Source organism: Bactrocera dorsalis, chromosome 4 (genome assembly GCF_023373825.1).
Source record: "Bactrocera dorsalis isolate Fly_Bdor chromosome 4, ASM2337382v1, whole genome shotgun sequence".
In the NCBI taxonomy this organism is placed as follows: Eukaryota; Metazoa; Arthropoda; class Insecta; order Diptera; family Tephritidae; genus Bactrocera; species Bactrocera dorsalis.
Genome location: NC_064306.1, coordinates 8,771,010 through 8,789,410, shown reverse-complemented (window position 1 = coordinate 8,789,410; position 18,401 = coordinate 8,771,010). Strand labels below are relative to the sequence as shown.

The 18,401-nt window shown below is 37.1% G+C and overlaps 1 protein-coding gene across 2 annotated transcripts in view; it reads left to right on the top strand.

The window, feature by feature from the left end:
- The window catches only part of LOC105232211 (diencephalon/mesencephalon homeobox protein 1), a 154,357-nt gene that overhangs the window by 6,393 nt on the left and 129,563 nt on the right, over positions 1-18,401 (top strand). For both annotated transcript variants that reach the window (XM_049454798.1, XM_049454797.1), the window contains exon 2: positions 14,435-14,482. In XM_049454798.1, the coding sequence (XP_049310755.1) occupies positions 14,435-14,482 (48 nt within the window). The remainder of the gene's footprint in view (positions 1-14,434; positions 14,483-18,401) is intronic.

Below are 18,401 nucleotides of genomic sequence, written 5' to 3'. Positions count from 1 at the left end.
AATAAAATTGTCGCGTACAAAATTTAATAGAAAATAAACAGTATTTTTATGCAGGGAAATGAGCCTCATAACAGTGACAAGTAGATATATACCAAATTTTTATTGTCCAGCTACTTTAGAATTAAAAAAAATTAGAATTAATATGGGATTCAGATGTGTGCTATTTATGTGTCCATGGCTGTAAATATATGGTATGCATTTTACTAATTGAAATAGTTTTAAAAAAATATCTATGAAATATTCCTTTTACATTTTTACACAAAGAATTCATTGCTAATAATTATGACTATCTAAAGTAAATTTAATTCCTGGCGGAGAATTGTGAACCGTTTTTTGTAAGTTTATAACCTGAAAGCAAACGAAATTGGCATGAATAAAAATGTAAATAAAATTATAATAACGAATAATTGTGTTTAAAAAATAAAATAATCCGTTGATTTTATGTAAATAAAATTCTTTGAACAGCGCTGCCTTGCATGCCAATTCACTGTGTAACTGCCATAAGAGTTTACCTGTCAAGTAGCTTAGGCTATAAACACAGTGCAGTAATGTTGAGGCAGTAACACATTTGTGGGTTATATGAAACGAACATCGTGAGATTAGTTCGAATATAACTAAAAAAATTGTACAGAAAATTACAAAGAAGAATATAATAATTTTTTAGCGATTTCTGAGTTAGACATACTTAGGCTTTATGTTTGGTTAAGGTTACTTACGAAACAAATTTTTTGTTGCGACCAGTCTAGAACATATCGGATTGACTAGCGACAGAAATTCAACAAAACATACTTAAGTGTTGGATTTGGCTGGGTTTACTTCGGAAAAATCGCTTTTCAAACGTTTTTAATACAATCGACCTCAATAAAAATTATAAAAATACCTGAGACAGAATGATATACGCGGATCGCTTGCCGCTAAAAGCTTTTATGGGCAAGATGAATATTTTAAGTTACTGTATATTAATTAGTGCTCTTATGTCAAAACATTCAGAATATGTATAACATCAAAAACAGTAGTGAATTGCTAGATTGTAACACTAGGGTCGCCAAAACTTGAATCCGGCAACCTACGTACCAACTTTGTTACGATTTTGCATATGAGTCATCCTTTACTGGTTCCAAAATGTTAATTGGTATTAATTTTATAAAAAATGCGGTGTAACAGACCATAAACATATTTGTTTATGTATATACCAAAGTCGAAATGACTCAGTGCGCCAAATTTTCGCTAAGTACAATTTAATTTGCTTGATTTTTTTTTGTTTTTTGCGAACACTGATTTCAAATGTCGCTATTAAATTTTAAGCATTTCTGACAATCACCAAAAATGATTGCAAGTAATTATTTGCCAAAACGAGCACAGGAAATTTGCAGAAATGCAAACATATGTGCATATTTATATATGCGACGTTGTCGTTCGCGCGTTGAAGAGAAGCGCACAACTTTTTCACACACTGATTAAACAAATTAATAACGAAAGATAAACAATGCAAATGAATAATAAGAAAATTACTTAAATTATAAAAGCAGAGCGTAGAAAAAAAACCAATTTCAAAAATAATAATTTATTGAAAAGTCAACGAAATCAAACGGAAGTCATAAGCTAAACAATAATGTAAACAGAGGCGCGAAAGAAAAATAGAAGTAAGAAAAAACAGCTGTTTGTTGCATGACAGAGTTGCTTAGCGAAAGAGAGGGAATAGTGTTGTGGCCGAAAAGGTCTAAATTCTCAGCTCGACTGCGGTGACAATGAAATATTCAAAACACTTGGCGCATTAAATAAAGAAAAACAAATAAAACAAAAGCGGCAAATTAACGAATGCAAAAGAAACACTTGAAAGTACAACAACAAGAAAAACAAACATTAAATATATCTGCATGTGCTGAGCGCCGACAGTTGGAGAGTTGAAGAAGCGCCGAACGTAGCCGACAGGGAGTTGACTGAAATTGAAATCAGATTAATCCATTCGTACGCTAATTACTTGCAACAGCAGCCGGACGCGCCTACGAGGGCAGTTAACCGGCTGTACAACAGCAGCGCGCTTACAATAACACTCACATTACGGTTGATGTTGTGTTGACCGCTTATGTTGGTGATTATGCTGTTGTCTGTCCGGCGTTGGTGTTGGTGGTGAGTGAGTGTGGCGCGAGAATTGTTGTCGCCTTGTCGTTAAAGTCGTATGCTTTGTTGTTGCAAAGCATGACAAGCATTTTGCGTTCGTGATGTGTATGTATAAATATACAGGGTGACGAGAAGAGTGTAAAAAAAAAAATTAATGTGAGCTAACCTCTAAATTCACTTAAGTGATTGAAGGTTATCAATGAAAATACAAGGCTGAAAAGGTGGTATAGAGCTCGATGAAGAACAACTTGCTTGAGAGACTTGTTGGTGTTGATTCTAAGTAGCAAAATTCGGCGGTGAAACTAGCGGCGGAATCCGGATCCGAGTCCATACCGGTTACTTAGACTCAGCTGTCATGGGAACGGAGATTTAATCTAGTATTACTCCGTGGTACCAGAAAAATGTGAAGATTGGCAAGCCTTTCAGCACACAAAGCAGAGACTGGCGCCTAACTGGAATCCAAAATGCACCAGGAATCGCGGTTGTTTAAAAATATCGTGGAAAAGGTCGTTAGTGTCAGAAGGTTCCGCTCCCGAAACACTTGAGACGCCGTAAAGACAATCGTGTGATGATGGCGCCGCTTTGAAGAGGCTCTCTACTTCAGATAGGAACAACAGGATAACGAAAAAATATATCGAAATATAATCTCCAAAATATTTTTGATACTTGTTCATGACCAGGCATGGGCAAAGTCTTAGCAGGTGCTAAAAGAGCGTAAGCTATCGTATACGTACACACACCGATTGTCACTAACACGCACAAGCGAAGAGCGTAAAACGAGCACTTACGATGGAACAAAGCGATGTTAAAATCAGTCTGCAATCAGAAGTTGAACTGAGCAGGTTGATGCGCACGAGTTGTATGCCGTATATAAATGAACACATATGCGAGTATAAACATGGAAGACCAAAAAACGTTTCAGACAGAGTGGGAATTTGAATTTTTTTTTCTTTTGAATAATTCTGGGAAGCCGCAGTGCTTGTTATGTCAAAAAGTTTTAAATTTTGTATTTAAGCAAAATTTAAAAAGACATTTTATAATCTTTCACAAAGAAATAAATAACCTTCTTAAATTTATTACAGAATGAACTCTTTTTTTTTTTGACACTCGGATAATTGTTTGAAATTAACTGACCTCTTGAAATGTGTATTCATAATATTTCATATTATAATAGCTTTCATTTTCTAATAGCTTTAACTTTATTGAAGTTTCGTTATATATTTAAAATATTCGATGAATTCAAATATAGATTTATATTTTCTTTTCATATACAAATTTAATTTATTTTTAAGTTTTTAAATGAATTAGATTACCAATTTATAATTAACTAATAACTTAAATTTTATTCTTGCTTGAAATGAAAAATAATTATATATTATATTCAATGGTTTATGCACATATTCTTAAAAATGTGCATATGTATATACATACGTATTCGTAGCATTGCGGCTTCGTGCGACATAGACCTGCTCGTTCGACATCTGCAAGCAGACTGATTATTTTTGGTTGCTGGTACGCTTGGTCCCACAGTAAGCGCACTAACACAATCTCATTTTGTGATGCTTGTTTGATTGTGATGGTGCCCATCCCTGTTCATGACGCATCTAACTTCCTCTCACTCTGTACGTGAATAAGCCACGTCTCCTCAAGCTGACTGTCTCATTGGTATTGTCACTACCGACTGCTGATCCGACATTAATGTCGTTGTGCGTTTAATGAGTATTGCGCCGGTACATACAAACATACATAATTGTGTACTCATCGAGATTTTGTGACTTTGTAGCTAACTATTCAACCGCCCACTCACTCAGCGGCAGCACCGGCACTCAGCTGGCTTGTCCGTACGCTTGCTCATTACTTAGCGCCTGATTGACTACCAACTCATTGTTATGGCTACTACATATTTACTTTTTAGCCGTTTAAGCGCTCAGCTATGCAAAATAAGTTACTTGAGCCACGTATTTATTATGCTGACTTTGTGGTTTTTAAGCTACCTGTTCTTTTACGCTCCTCAAATGTGTATTGCTCCGCAGTACCGTAATTTTTATGCCTTAACAAATTTAGTACCACACTTAAGCAGCTCCTTGTGGTGTTTAAAAAATTTAGATGACAACGAAAATAAACACCATTTTCAATTAAGCTGGTCAAACACTCAACGAAAATCTCTCTTGTTGCTACGCTTTGTTTATTATTCTAGTTACAATGGCATAATTAAGCCAAATAAGCAGTTATGTCAGTATGAATATTGAGTGAAGTGTACACGAAGATAGCTAGAATAGTAATTAAATATGTAAAGATGCGAGAAGTGCTTTAGAAAATGTAGATTGACGGAAGACAGCGTTCCGTAACGCTTGTAATTTCCACAGATATAGTAATGCTGATATCAAAACCGGGAGCAGATTACGAAATCCGATAACGAGCTCCTCATTTTCTAAGTTACATAGTTCGAAGTTCAGCTTTGATAATGTCAATTTACGTTCTACTTGCTCAATAGATATGGTTTAAACGTTCTTTTACCATTAGAAACGAGTCTAGTTTTCATAAAATGAAAGATTCTTGGAATTCCTAGTTAGAATTTTCTCACCTCCACTTTTGATAGATTTATCAGCCGGTAAGCGCCGACATTCAATACTTGCTGACGACAGCCTTACGCCACGGCGCTCAAAAGCACAACGGATAAAATCAATGCGTTGATCAGCGGCTTGAATGCCAGACATTTTTAGTACCAATTAGCGGCGTGGAATGGACACACTAACCTCTTTGGTAGAGTTCGAGGCCCATCTAAAACCTTTGTCGTACATTGGATCTAGCACCCGGATCCTGGTATTTGACTCACTGACCCCGTTCACCCGGGCAATCGGTGGACGAACCGGCGAAAATCTGTCCTTAAGCAGCATATTCGGCGTTTTTTCCACCTAAAACCTTTGTCGTACTTTGGATCCAGCACCCGGATCCTGGTATTTGACTCACTGACCCCGTTCACCTGGACAATCAGTGGGCGAACCGGCAAAAATCTGTCCTTAAGCAGCATATTCGGCGTTTTTTCCATCTAAAACCTTTGTCGTACTTTGGGTTCAGCACCCGGATCATGGTATTTGACTCACTGACCCCGTCCGCCCGCACAATCGGTGGACGAACCGCCGAAAATCTGTCCTTAAGCAGCATATTCGGCGTTTTTTCCATCCAAAACCTTTGTCGTACTTTGGGCCCAGCACCCGGATCCTGGTATTTGACTCACTGACCCCGTTCTCCCGTACAATCGGTGAACGAACCAGCAAAAATCTGTTCTTAAGCAGCATATTCGGCGTTTTTTTCCATCGATATGTCCACCCCCACACCCACACCCCAAGTATTTACAATTTCTAAATTGTCCTGCCGCCAGCTCTAACTGAGACCACGAGCGACCTTCGACCAGAAGAAGAAGGTCATCTGCACAAGCACAATACTTATAGAGTGGCTCAAGCAGCCCAAGCAGAGAGTACAGCATTAAATTCCAAATAGATGGACCATAGGTGGAACCCTGCGGGCAGCCAAGAACCACTCCGATATCCACACTACTAGAGAGACCTTTCTGTCCGAAAAGTAACTCCAACAAAGGGTAATATCTGGACAGACAAGCTCCTCCAGTCGTTGCACCACTCCATCCCAGCTTAGATAGTATCTGAAGTCTTAAGGATTTCTTCAGAAATATCAGCCTTTCGAGGTATAGCTTTCGAATGATATGCTTATATATATATAGCTTAGCTGAAAAGAGGTTGGAATCGAAACGACATTGCTTGCATATTCGAAAAATAAAAAGCCTCGACAAATTTTAACTAGTATGATTTCATACTTAAATGCTATGTTAGCGTCGTGCATCCTCGCCAAAATTTTGAATTAGCAGTTGTTTTATTATCGAGTTCCTCTGTTGCATTCAAAAAATAAGTGACTTTTGCATTAAATCTTCATTTATTAGCCTGTTTGTCGCAGTGAAAGGGGTTCGACAGCGGCCGGCTACACTCACACTCCCTACAAACACGTTGCAACTGCACATTGAGTGGCAAGCACACTCAATGAACTTCACTGGCGTCAATCGACAATAGCCGTAGTGTGACTCGTGCAACAAAAACAAAAAAAAACCGCGTCACCTTGTATGCATTGTTTGCGACAATGGACGGGACACGGTATGACATTTGTTTTTTTATATGGTGCTTAAAGCTACTTAAAAGTATGCTGCATGCAACACCAACCAATAATGCCTGCATCAATTGTATATTCGCACAAACTGGAAGTCCATCAGTCAGTGACATATCAAAGGGAAATTAAATTTGACAGACAAGCGCGCTAATTTCGCGGTTGCACTGCATAAATGCGTTTGTTTGTGTGTCTGTATGTGAGTGTATTTCAGTGTAATATGCCTTAAGTCGCTGCCGTTAAACTCGTCAAACTGCGTTGGTTCGATGAGGGCAATGCAAAGCTGCAACCAGTTGTGCGGATCTTGAGTACAAATACGTCTTTGTTTTGTGGTGTTTAAATGTTTTTGTCTAAACGAAAAAATAAGTGAAATAAAAAGTGAAAAATCTAAAATGAAACAATGCCGTGCTAATGGAAGGGTTGAAATTACAGTAAAATTGTATTATTATTGACTTTCGAAGAGCTGCATCAACTGTGTGTGGCTGTTATGCAGTATTTGTAAAGGAATATGAGAGCATGGATGTTAATAGATCCTAAAAACCTTTTAAAGACCTTAGTGAGTCCTAAAAATGACTAGAAAATACCTATTTACTTCTACCTAAACTGTGATGAAACCATGGAGCGTCGTGGAAGCCAACAGCGCTTAATCCACATTGGTCAATGTCGACCGAATGTACAAAACATCTCTAGAGCTGTCAGTTGTTTGAAGTACAGTTCCAATTTTATTATTTTTATTATGCTAAATCCAAAGCATACCTGTCTACTATGGCGGAAGGTTTACAGCATAGACCTTAATATTTTTGTCCAAAGTACTGACTGTCAACACCAGAAAACCCGAATAAGACCCTGGACGGAACAAGGTTAAGAGCGGCAACAAGACACAGCGCACCAGTTTACTAGCTGGTTGAAGGTATTCAAACATGGAGCTTAATATTTTTGTCGATATCGATAGTTAACAATCGCAAAAGCGAATCTTCAAATCGCCTGCCGGCAACATTTTGCAGAAAGCATAAAAAGGCGTTATTGGTTACTTAAATCGGTCTAACGCCCATAAAATATGCCGCACAAATATGGTCGCATAGAACCAGTAGAATGTAGCTCCCTCAGCTACAAACCTGTTCAAACACAGCACTCTCAGACGCTTTATATTTTTGAAGAAACACCTGTAAAATAAAGCTTTCAAGCCTCAGTCACGGATCACAATGAAAGTCTTTTCAAGCAGTTACTGCTGGAATGCTTTAATGGATATCTTTCTGGTAGTCATCTATATACTTTGAGCTGAATTGTCCCCCAGTTTGAATAGAGATCATTCTATCAATACATTGACGTCATAACACCGCTGACCACACAAGTCTTCTAAACTTCGCCGACTTATTCTCAGCGGGTGGATACCTTGGAGTCAAATTCCCACCGACAACAGATGAGCTCAGCATCCTGGGGCGTAGTCACTGTCAGTTAGGCACCAAATGTCTTACACACTGCAGCAAATTCACATCTTCGCTGACTTGTTTCCGATGAATTGCGTTTTGGAAGTCACTCCTTCGGCCATAGCAGAACAAGCGCTACAATTCTCTCGTGAAACCTGAGTCATCCTCAGGCAACTTTGTTCTGGTTATTTTAGTTGACCAAACTTTCTTCTACTTCTCTAGAATAAACTCTCAAACTCAACCGTATCTCGCATGCAAAGTGTACCGCATGAACCTACCAACTTTTTGGGTTGGGTAATACAGGCTTAGATTATGGCTACAAAAACAAGAAATTAGGAAGTGTTTTGAGCTTTTGTCGTCGGGAATAAGATCTTATATTAATGTTTAAAAAATGTTCATAATTATGTAAGTCAATCGCATCTAAAATACATGTCTTTACTTAGAAACTCTTCCAGCCGTCTATTGAGATTTTATTGCCCCAGTTTTGAGCTCTGTCAGTTGCCGTCCCTTCCTTTTGTCGCGCAACGCACCACAACAAAGTTCATATCCGAAAATGCTAAGTACCATTCAGGCCGTTAGCGTTGGCAGCAATTATATGAAATTCGATACTCCATCATGTTTTCAAATATTCCTTTCATTTTTGTTGTGTTTTTTTTTTTATTTTTAACACATTCCAACTTGACAAGCATAAAGCGTTATTTGCTAATTGCTGACTACTTGTACAAGTACAACATCAAAAAAACTGGGGTAAGTGACGAGTTAATTAAAAACTGATTAATGCTAAACAATGCCTGACGAAGGTACGCGGAAAAAGAAAAGAAGTAAACGAATAAAAATAAAAAATAAAGTCAGTTAAATAAAAAAAGTTCACAATGTGTGGTGTGACAAGCGTAAAAGTGCTTAAAGAAAATAGAAGCAAAATGAAACGCTTAAAAGCAGTAAGCTTTGGCTCAAGCTTGCATGAATATCCTTTAAATGCTTTCAATAACTACACTAACTATGCGCAGCGCCGCCTGTCGCGTGAATTTCACGAGAGGACGATCAGCTGTGCGTGCAGTGCACTAACGCGATCGCTAACTGTGCTTTCTGTAGTAGAAAGCAACAGACAAACTAAAAAAATTAAAAAAAAATTAAAAAAAAAAATTTAAAAAAAAATTTTAAAAAAAATTAAAAAAAAAATTAAAAAAAAAATTAAAAAAAAAATTAAAAAAAAAAAATTTAAAAAAAAAATTAAAAAAAAGAAGTGAAAACACTTTGACTTCCAAAAATTATTATTTTTTGTATGCAACACTGTGCACTGTGTCGACAGACCACCCAAACATCAGCGTGGGGCTGTGATATTTCCAAGTAAAGTTGTCTGCCTCCATTGCGGCTGTTTGACGCTTGACGCTGCCAATTGACGTCAACCTTTTGGCCGCCAAGTAAATGAGATTCTTTACATGTATTTGTGTGTGTGAGTGCGCGAGCACTGAAAATGATTGATAGACGCTTTGACGCTGGAACTACAAATGAGCGCTACTTGCAGACAGTCGGACCACAAATACGTCTGTAATACGTAAGTGCAGTAGCTGCAATTCGTATGATGTGAATGTTGTAGAAAAGATTGCTTTGGGGACCATTCAATATTCGTGGAACGCAATGATTTTCTGAGGAACGTCCAAACATGTGTAAGAATTGTATAAATTTAAAAGTTTAGCCAAGAAGAGGAGGTTACATGTTGTAAGACTTCTATGAGAACTTTGCATCGATAGTCAGGCTGCAATTAAGGCACATTACATTACGACCGAGAATGTCTGTGGAAACAAGAAGGAAGTAGAGATGACGGCTGTCGGAAAGCGGCTACATGTATACTGAGTTCCAGGCCTCAACGGAATTCCGGGAAACTAAATAGCTGATGAGTGATATCTATTTGGCCACCAAATCAGTACAGGAAATACGAAAGTCACTGAAAACGACACACAATAAAGTTTCCGATAGGGCTGACAGACGGTTCAGAGTGAGATGGAATACCTTAAGGACATGAAGGACTGCCAAGCTCATACGCAAGAGCCCCGAGAAACACACGCATGCTTCTTACTCACACTAATAACAAGCCACAACCTTTGGCATCAGAGCTGGGCTTAACAAATGGCGATCTACAAGCAGAAAGTGAAGGGAAGCAGGCATGAAAGATACGCTGCAACACCTATGTTTCTGTCTAGCCTTAGAACTCGTCTTAGATATCTAAGGACTTTGCAATTTAAGTTCCTTATAAAGCTGGCAAAAGCGTTGACGTCCTGTTTGACGAATACTTTAGCTCAAATTAAACCGAAACTGCATCTGGTATTACTAAATCGTCGAGCTGAAAACGACGTATTTAGTATATTAATTCGCTGGGTTGTAACGGACCAAAGGTTTCTGTGTCATTACCAATCGTTTTATGGATTCCAACAAAAAGCTTTGAATCTTGCAATCGTTGGGAACGCATTGACTTCTTCTTCTTCTTTACTGGCGTAGACACCGCTTACGCGATTATAGCCGAGTCAACAACAGCGCGCCAGTCGTTTCGTCTCTTCGCTACGTGGCGCCAAATGGATATTCCAAACGAAGCCAGGTCCTTCTCCACTTGGTTCTTCCAACGGAGTAGAGATATTCCTCTTCCTCTGCTACCCGCGGCGGGTACTGCGTCGAATACTTTCAGAGCTGGAGTGTTTTCATCCATCCGGACAACAGGACCTAGCCAGCGTAGCCGCTGTTTCTTAATTCGCTGAACTATGTCAATGTCGAAATATATCTCGGTACAGCTTTTCGTTCCATCAACTGAGGAAGACGTCCACTCTATTGGAAAGTTCAGTAGGGGAAGGATCTGGAATCTCCATTTGGCCTCAAACAGTGAAAAGAAAGAATGACTGGCGCGCATGTTTAGGATTGAAGGCGAGCTAAAGGAGAAGGCGAAATATTCCCTACTTAGGGTTGTGCGCTGGGTTTGGGACCCGCCACGTAAAAAAAACACCCCAATGAAAGGAAACGCACTGACTTACGGTACATATTTCTAAGTCATTTCTTAGTCGGTTTTTTTATACTCTCGCAACAAAGTTGCTAAAGAGAGTATTATAGTTTTGTTCACATAACGGTTGTTTGTAAGTCCTAAAACTAAAAGAGTCAGATATAGGGTTATATATACCAAAGTGATCAGGGTGACGAGTAGAGTTGAAATCCGGATGTCTGTCTGTCCGTCCGTCCGTCTGTCCGTCCGTCCGTGCAAGCTGTAACTTGAGTAAAAATTGAGATATCATGATGAAACTTGGAACACGTATTTCTTGGCTCCATGAGAAGGTTAAGTTCGAAGATGGGCAAAATCGGCCCACTGCCACGCCCACAAAATGGCGGAAACCGAAAACTTATAAAGTGTCATAACTAAGCCATAAATAAAGATATTAAAATGAAATTTGGCACAAACGATCACATTAGGGAGGGGCATATTTGGACGTAATTTTTTTGAAAAAGTGGGCGTGGCCCCGCCCCCTAAAAAGGTTTTTGTATATATCTCGGAAACTACTACAGCTATGTCAACCAAACTCCACAGAATCATTTCCTTCAGGCATCTCCATATACAGTTCAAAAATGGAAGAAATCGGATAATAACCACGCCCACCTCCCATACAAAGGTTATGTTGAAAATCACTAAAAGTGCGTTAACCGACTAACAAAAAACGTCAGAAACACAAAATTTTACGGAAGAAATGGTAGAAGGAAGCTGCACCCAGGCTTTTTGTAAAAATTGAAAATGGGCGTGGCGTCGCCCACTTATGGACCTAAAACCATATCTCAGGAACTACTGGACCGATTTCAATGAAATTCGGTATATAATATTTCCTTAACACTCTGATGACATGTACGAAGTATGAGTGAAATCGGTTCACAACCACGCCTTCTTCCAATATAACGCTATTTTGAATTCCATCTGATGTCTTCTCTGTATAATATATACATTAGGAACCAATGATGATAGCGGAATAAAACTTTACACAAATCACGTTTAAAAAAATATGTAAATGACGGATAATGAAATCTCGATTATCACTTTATCATGCGAGAGTATAAAATGTTCGGTGACACCCGAACTTAGCCCTTCCTTACTTGTTTATATTTGAATTGTTGCATTGGATTACATTACATAGCAACGGAAACCGATCTATATAGAAATGAAGAACCATATTAAGACATGTAATGCCTTTCGAAGATGTTTTGTATAAGTGATCTATCTATGGGTAGCTTCTTCATGTTCAATGAATGTTTCAGAGAAGTGTATTTCTCTGTTTCTTTACTGGCAGCGCACATACAATATATTTGTTGTGACCTACTCACTTTGTAGACGCATACACTCAAGTATCCACTCGAGTTTTGTCGATTTTCGTGCTTAAAATCTCAACTTGATATTTTTTTTACCGTTTTCTTCGCTTCACATGAGCTGGTTTTTTTTCAAGAGCGCTGCCTTATTTATTATTTAAAAGCAAAAAAGAAGCTGGTACTTCTATAATGCTAATCGATTTCGGACTACATAGCAATGAAGTGAAAATATTTTTTACCAAAGTAGCAATTAAAAAATCAAATACATATTTTTTTGATATTTTTTTTGATTAACATTATTTCAAGTGTTAATTCGTGTTACTGGTTTTTCATTTTGATTTCATTTTTGGCTTTATGATAATTGGCTTTTTAATTGGCTTTACTTTACTTCAATATGGAATTCGACAATTCTGTATCGACTTTGGTGCTGTTAAGTTAGATCATTACTATATTTCTGATAGCGGTTTTGAAATCTTTCTTAACCCTGCACGTGCTTTGTTACTTGTTCGACTAACAATCATCTTGTTTTAATCCAATGTTAGATTGGCCTTAAAAAGAGGTAAAGGCGTCAGTCGAGTTACCAGCATCACTTAAGTTATGCTTTTTATATATTTAGATTGAAATTTTCTTATATTTTTTACTAGATTTTGTGCTAGCAAACTTTCTAAGAATATAATAATATAGTGGCTCGCTATAAACTACCCTTTTAATTTCATCGCTTTTTCGCAACCCACTTGAACCCACAGTCAAGCATATCAGAATGGAAGTATTTTTTTCTTCTGCTATTAAAAAATGCACTTAAATTTTTGCTGGCCTAATTAAGGTTTGACATTTCACACCTCAAACAATCGCAACGATTTGGTTGTCGTGCATACGTTTGCCACTTGAATTTTGTTCTTATCCTGACTATGCAGTCTGTCGAATTTACGATGGTTGAAATATTGTTTTATTGTAAATTTCCAATCGAAATGTTATACTTCAACCCGCAAGCGGTTGAGCGGCACATGACACGTAATGCAAACCCCAAAGCTTAGAAATAGTTGAAAAAACATTGAATGAAATCAGAAATCGATTACTTTATTACTTATTGAACTTGTGAAACGCGTCCTAAAAGTAGCAAACGACACAAAAACTCTTCGAAATGCTAACCAAGTTTTGAGCTTAAAATTTTTCAGGCGAACTGAGACGTCAGTAAAGTCAGTATATTTTAGCCAACTTAGAATATTGTAGGACCTTGATTTTATCAGGGAACAACACGAAAAAATTGGTATGTAAATGTAGTTGAAAAAGCTTTGAATGAAATGAGAAATCGAGTACTTTAAAACTTATTGAACTTGTGAAACGGGACCTAAAAGTAGCAAACGACACAAAAACTCTTCGAAATGATATTCAAACCTGAGCAGAGACGCAAGGAACACCTTAACTTTACAAGATCTATCGGCATGCAACTAAGAAAACTGATTGACTCATAAAACTGTTGATGGGGATGCATAATTTTCAAACCAATTCATTGTTCTTTTCATATTTCAATTTTACCGTAGTTTAAGTTATTTCAATTAATTTTGCTTTGCGTGTTACTTCAATTATCTTGCTATGCTCAAAATATGCAGTAAAGTGCTGAAACCGCTATTTAGCATGTTGCCAAGTTTTCAATTAACCAAATTGAACAATTGCTGTGAAAACGGCTATTAGGCATGCTTCTCAAATATCAAAAGAAAATAGAACATTTAAAAAATTTTCAATTCGTTTAATTTCAACATACACTAAGTGTGTTTATTATTTTAAAAATCATTTCCTATCTTGTTAATTTGTATTGTGCGTGTATGCTATATGCATCTGCATCAGTGTATTGTGCTTAAATGCCGTTATACAGGATGCGCGCGGAATAATTTTGAGAAATGTGGCCAAGTTGAGAGTTCGTGGCCGTATAGAAATCTGGATCCATGAATGCATGTCTACCCCACGTAGCACGCATTTAAAAAGCCAGCCAGATCTCCAGACTTGGCCGCCTTGACCACACTTAGGCGCTGTGCGTCAGTAATGCTCGGGCGATTAACGTACCCAAACACACTTTAGTGACTTCGCATTTACCATATGACATAAAAATTGACACACCCTGTATGTATTTATGTCGCTGTAAAATGTTATTTTTAATGCAAGTTTATACTTTGTGAACTGTCAATTTGTCAATAATGTTGCTAAACATTGAGTGGTTTTGTTTTGACACCTGAATATCTGTAGCATTATTGATCAAAGACCCCGGTATAAAATTAAAATATGAGCAGGAAATAGGTTTACGAAGAAAATATGTAAATAAATTAAAGTAAATATAACATAAAATAAAACAATACATATTCATAAAATAAATATTTTTCTGTTTACAGGTTTTCCACAAATTAAAAGCTTCGGCATACCCGGCGGCTGTTTGGCAGGTAAAATTGTTATTTTTAGTAAAATTTGTTATTACAGCAGCAAATCGTAACATACTTTATTTTGTGTAGTATAGTCTATAGGCAATGTTTACTTACATTTTTCAGATGCATTTGAAGATCCTCCCCATCTAAATCCAATTTGTTAGGGTCATCATTTGTTTTGAAGATAGCTTGATCTAGCAACTCGTGGAACATAATTATAAATAAGTCTTGAAAATATTTTCCTCCATGCATGTATATATGCTCAGTAGTCCTGTTTGGTCTAAGCAATTATGGAATACTTTCTTCCCATATCTTACGCTGAAGGTAGCTGGATGAATATATTTCTGAAATAGTTTGTTAATCGTGTTGAGTTGACACTTGTTACATTTTTCGAATATTTTCTTTGGTTTATTCGTTTGGAAAGTTGCTTGGAAATATATTTTCTAAAGTGTTGTTTAGCCTGGTCTGGTCTAAATATATTCTGATTATTACACTTCTTGAATGTTTGTGTAGGCTTTTCTAGTTTGTCTTTGATGTGATCAATACACTCCCTGAACTCTTGTATAGACTGGTCTGGTCTAAACTTATATCGGTATTCTGCTTGAGGCGATTGTCTCATGTCTCTAATTGTCACAATCTTCATTTAGTGACTCTGTTAGTCAGGAGTCTTATTTTGATATTCTGGCAGATACAGTATACTACTATACAGTATACTACTTTACTGTATTTGCCAGAATACCAAAATGAGACTCCTGACTAAAAGAATCACTAAATAACTATTGTGACAATTAGAGACATGAGACAATCGCCTCAAGCAGAATACCGATATTAATCTGGTCACTACATTTTCTGAACATTTGTGTAGATTCGTTTATCTACACTTCTTGAATATCTATCGTATCTATCGTGGCTTTTTCTATTTCGAATGTGGTTTGTTCAATACATTTTTGAAATAAAGATATTTGGCATGAATAACAAATGCACACCTTATCTGGTTTGTGATTGGTTTGAATAAGACAATTCTGGTAAACGTTTCTATCTGGTACCTGATGATTGATGAGGTCAAAACAATTCTTGAATATTTTTTTATGCTCGTTCGGTTTAATTGTAGTTTATTCTATACATTTCTGAAAAATTTGCTTATTCTGATTTTCGACCAATTTGCTTGTACGCACGCAAATTCGCTATATATGTTCTTTCTGATCCGTTGAAAATACATACCTGTCAACACAATTTCTGCACACATCCATATTTTCTTCTGTTTCGAAGACTCCTTGATCTACGCAGTTATGAAATACTGCCCTTCTATCTTTCGTGGGTAATTTGCTTTGCTGTAGGCATTTCTTGAATATTTGTGTAGCTTTGTCTGGATTGAATCTGGTCTGATCAATACACTTCTTGAATATTTGTGTAGGTTCGTCTGGATTGAATCTGGTCTGATCAATACACTTCTTGAATATTTGTGTAGGTTCGTCTGGATTGAATCTGGTCTGATTAATACACTTCTTGAATATTTGTGTAGGTTCGTCTGGATTGAATCTGGTCTGATCAATACACTTCTTGAATATTTGTGTAGGTTCGTCTGGATTGAATTTGGTCTGATCAATACACTTCTTGAATATTTGTGTAGGTTCGTCTGGATTGAATCTGGTCTGATCAATACACTTCTTGAATATTTGTGTAGGTTCGTCTGGATTGAATTTGGTCTGATCAATACACTTCTTGAATATTTGTGTAGGTTCGTCTGGATTGAATCTGGTCTGATCAATACACTTCTTGAATATTTGTGTAGGTTCGTCTGGATTGAATCTGGTCTGATCAATACACTTCTTGAATATTTGTGTAGGTTCGTCTGGATTGAATCTGGTCTGATCAATACACTTCTTGAATATTTGTGTAGGTTCGTCTGGATTGAATTTGGTCTGATCAATACACTTCTTGAATATTTGTGTAGGTTCGTCTGGATTGAATCTGGTCTGATCAATACACTTCTTGAATATTTGTGTAGGTTCGTCTGGATTGAATCTGGTCTGATCAATACACTTCTTGAATATTTGTGTAGGTTCGTCTGGATTGAATCTGGTCTGATCAATACACTTCTTGAATATTTGTGTAGGTTCGTCTGGATTGAATCTGGTCTGATCAATACACTTCTTGAATATTTGTGTAGGTTCGTCTGGATTGAATCTGGTCTGATCAATACACTTCTTGAATATTTGTGTAGGTTCGTCTGGATTGAATCTGGTCTGATCAATACACTTCTTGAATATTTGTGTAGGTTCGTCTGGATTGAATTTGGTCTGATCAATACACTTCTTGAATATTTGTGTAGGTTCGTCTGGATTGAATCTGGTCTGATCAATACACTTCTTGAATATTTGTGTAGGTTCGTCTGGATTGAATTTGGTCTGATCAATACACTTCTTGAATATTTGTGTAGGTTCGTCTGGATTGAATCTGGTCTGATCAATACACTTCTTGAATATTTGTGTAGGTTCGTCTGGATTGAATCTGGTCTGATCAATACACTTCTTGAATATTTGTGTAGGTTCGTCTGGATTGAATTTGGTCTGATCAATACACTTCTTGAATATTTGTGTAGGTTCGTCTGGATTGAATTTGGTCTGATCAATACACTTCTTGAATATTTGTGTAGGTTCGTCTGGATTGAATCTGGTCTGATCAATACACTTCTTGAATATTTGTGTAGGTTCGTCTGGATTGAATCTGGTCTGATCAATACACTTCTTGAATATTTGTGTAGGTTCGTCTGGATTGAATCTGGTCTGATCAATACACTTCTTGAATATTTGTGTAGGTTCGTCTGGATTGAATCTGGTCTGATCAATACACTTCTTGAATATTTGTGTAGGTTCGTCTGGATTGAATCTGGTCTGATCAATACACTTCTTGAATATTTGTGTAGGTTCGTCTGGATTGAATTTGGTCTGATCAATACACTTCTTGAATATTTGTGTAGGTTCGTCTGGATTGAATCTGGTCTGATCAATACACTTCTTGAATATTTGTGTAGGTTCGTCTGGATTGAATCTGGTCTGATCAATACACTTCTTGAATATTTGTGTAGGTTCGTCTGGATTGAATTTGGTCTGATCAATACACTTCTTGAATATTTGTGTAGGTTCGTCTGGATTGAATTTGGTCTGATCAATACACTTCTTGAATATTTGTGTAGGTTCGTCTGGATTGAATCTGGTCTGATCAATACACTTCTTGAATATTTGTGTAGGTTCGTCTGGATTGAATCTGGTCTGATCAATACACTTCTTGAATATTTGTGTAGGTTCGTCTGGATTGAATCTGGTCTGATCAATACACTTCTTGAATATTTGTGTAGGTTCGTCTGGATTGAATCTGGTCTGATCAATACACTTCTTGAATATTTGTGTAGGTTCGTCTGGATTGAATCTGGTCTGATCAATACACTTCTTGAATATTTGTGTAGGTTCGTCTGGATTGAATCTGGTCTGATCAATACACTTCTTGAATATTTGTGTAGGTTCGTCTGGATTGAATTTGGTCTGATCAATACACTTCTTGAATATTTGTCTAGGTTCGTCTGGATTGAATCTGGTCTGATCAATACACTTCTTGAATATTTGTGTAGGTTCGTCTGGATTGAATCTGGTCTGATCAATACACTTCTTGAATATTTGTGTAGGTTCGTCTGGATTGAATTTGGTCTGATCAATACACTTCTTGAATATTTGTCTAGGTTCGTCTGGATTGAATCTGGTCTGATCAATACACTTCTTGAATATTTGTGTAGGTTCGTCTGGATTGAATTTGGTCTGATCAATACACTTCTTGAATATTTGTGTAGGTTCGTCTGGATTGAATTTGGTCTGATCAATACACTTCTTGAATATTTGTGTAGGTTCGTCTGGATTGAATTTGGTCTGATCAATACACTTCT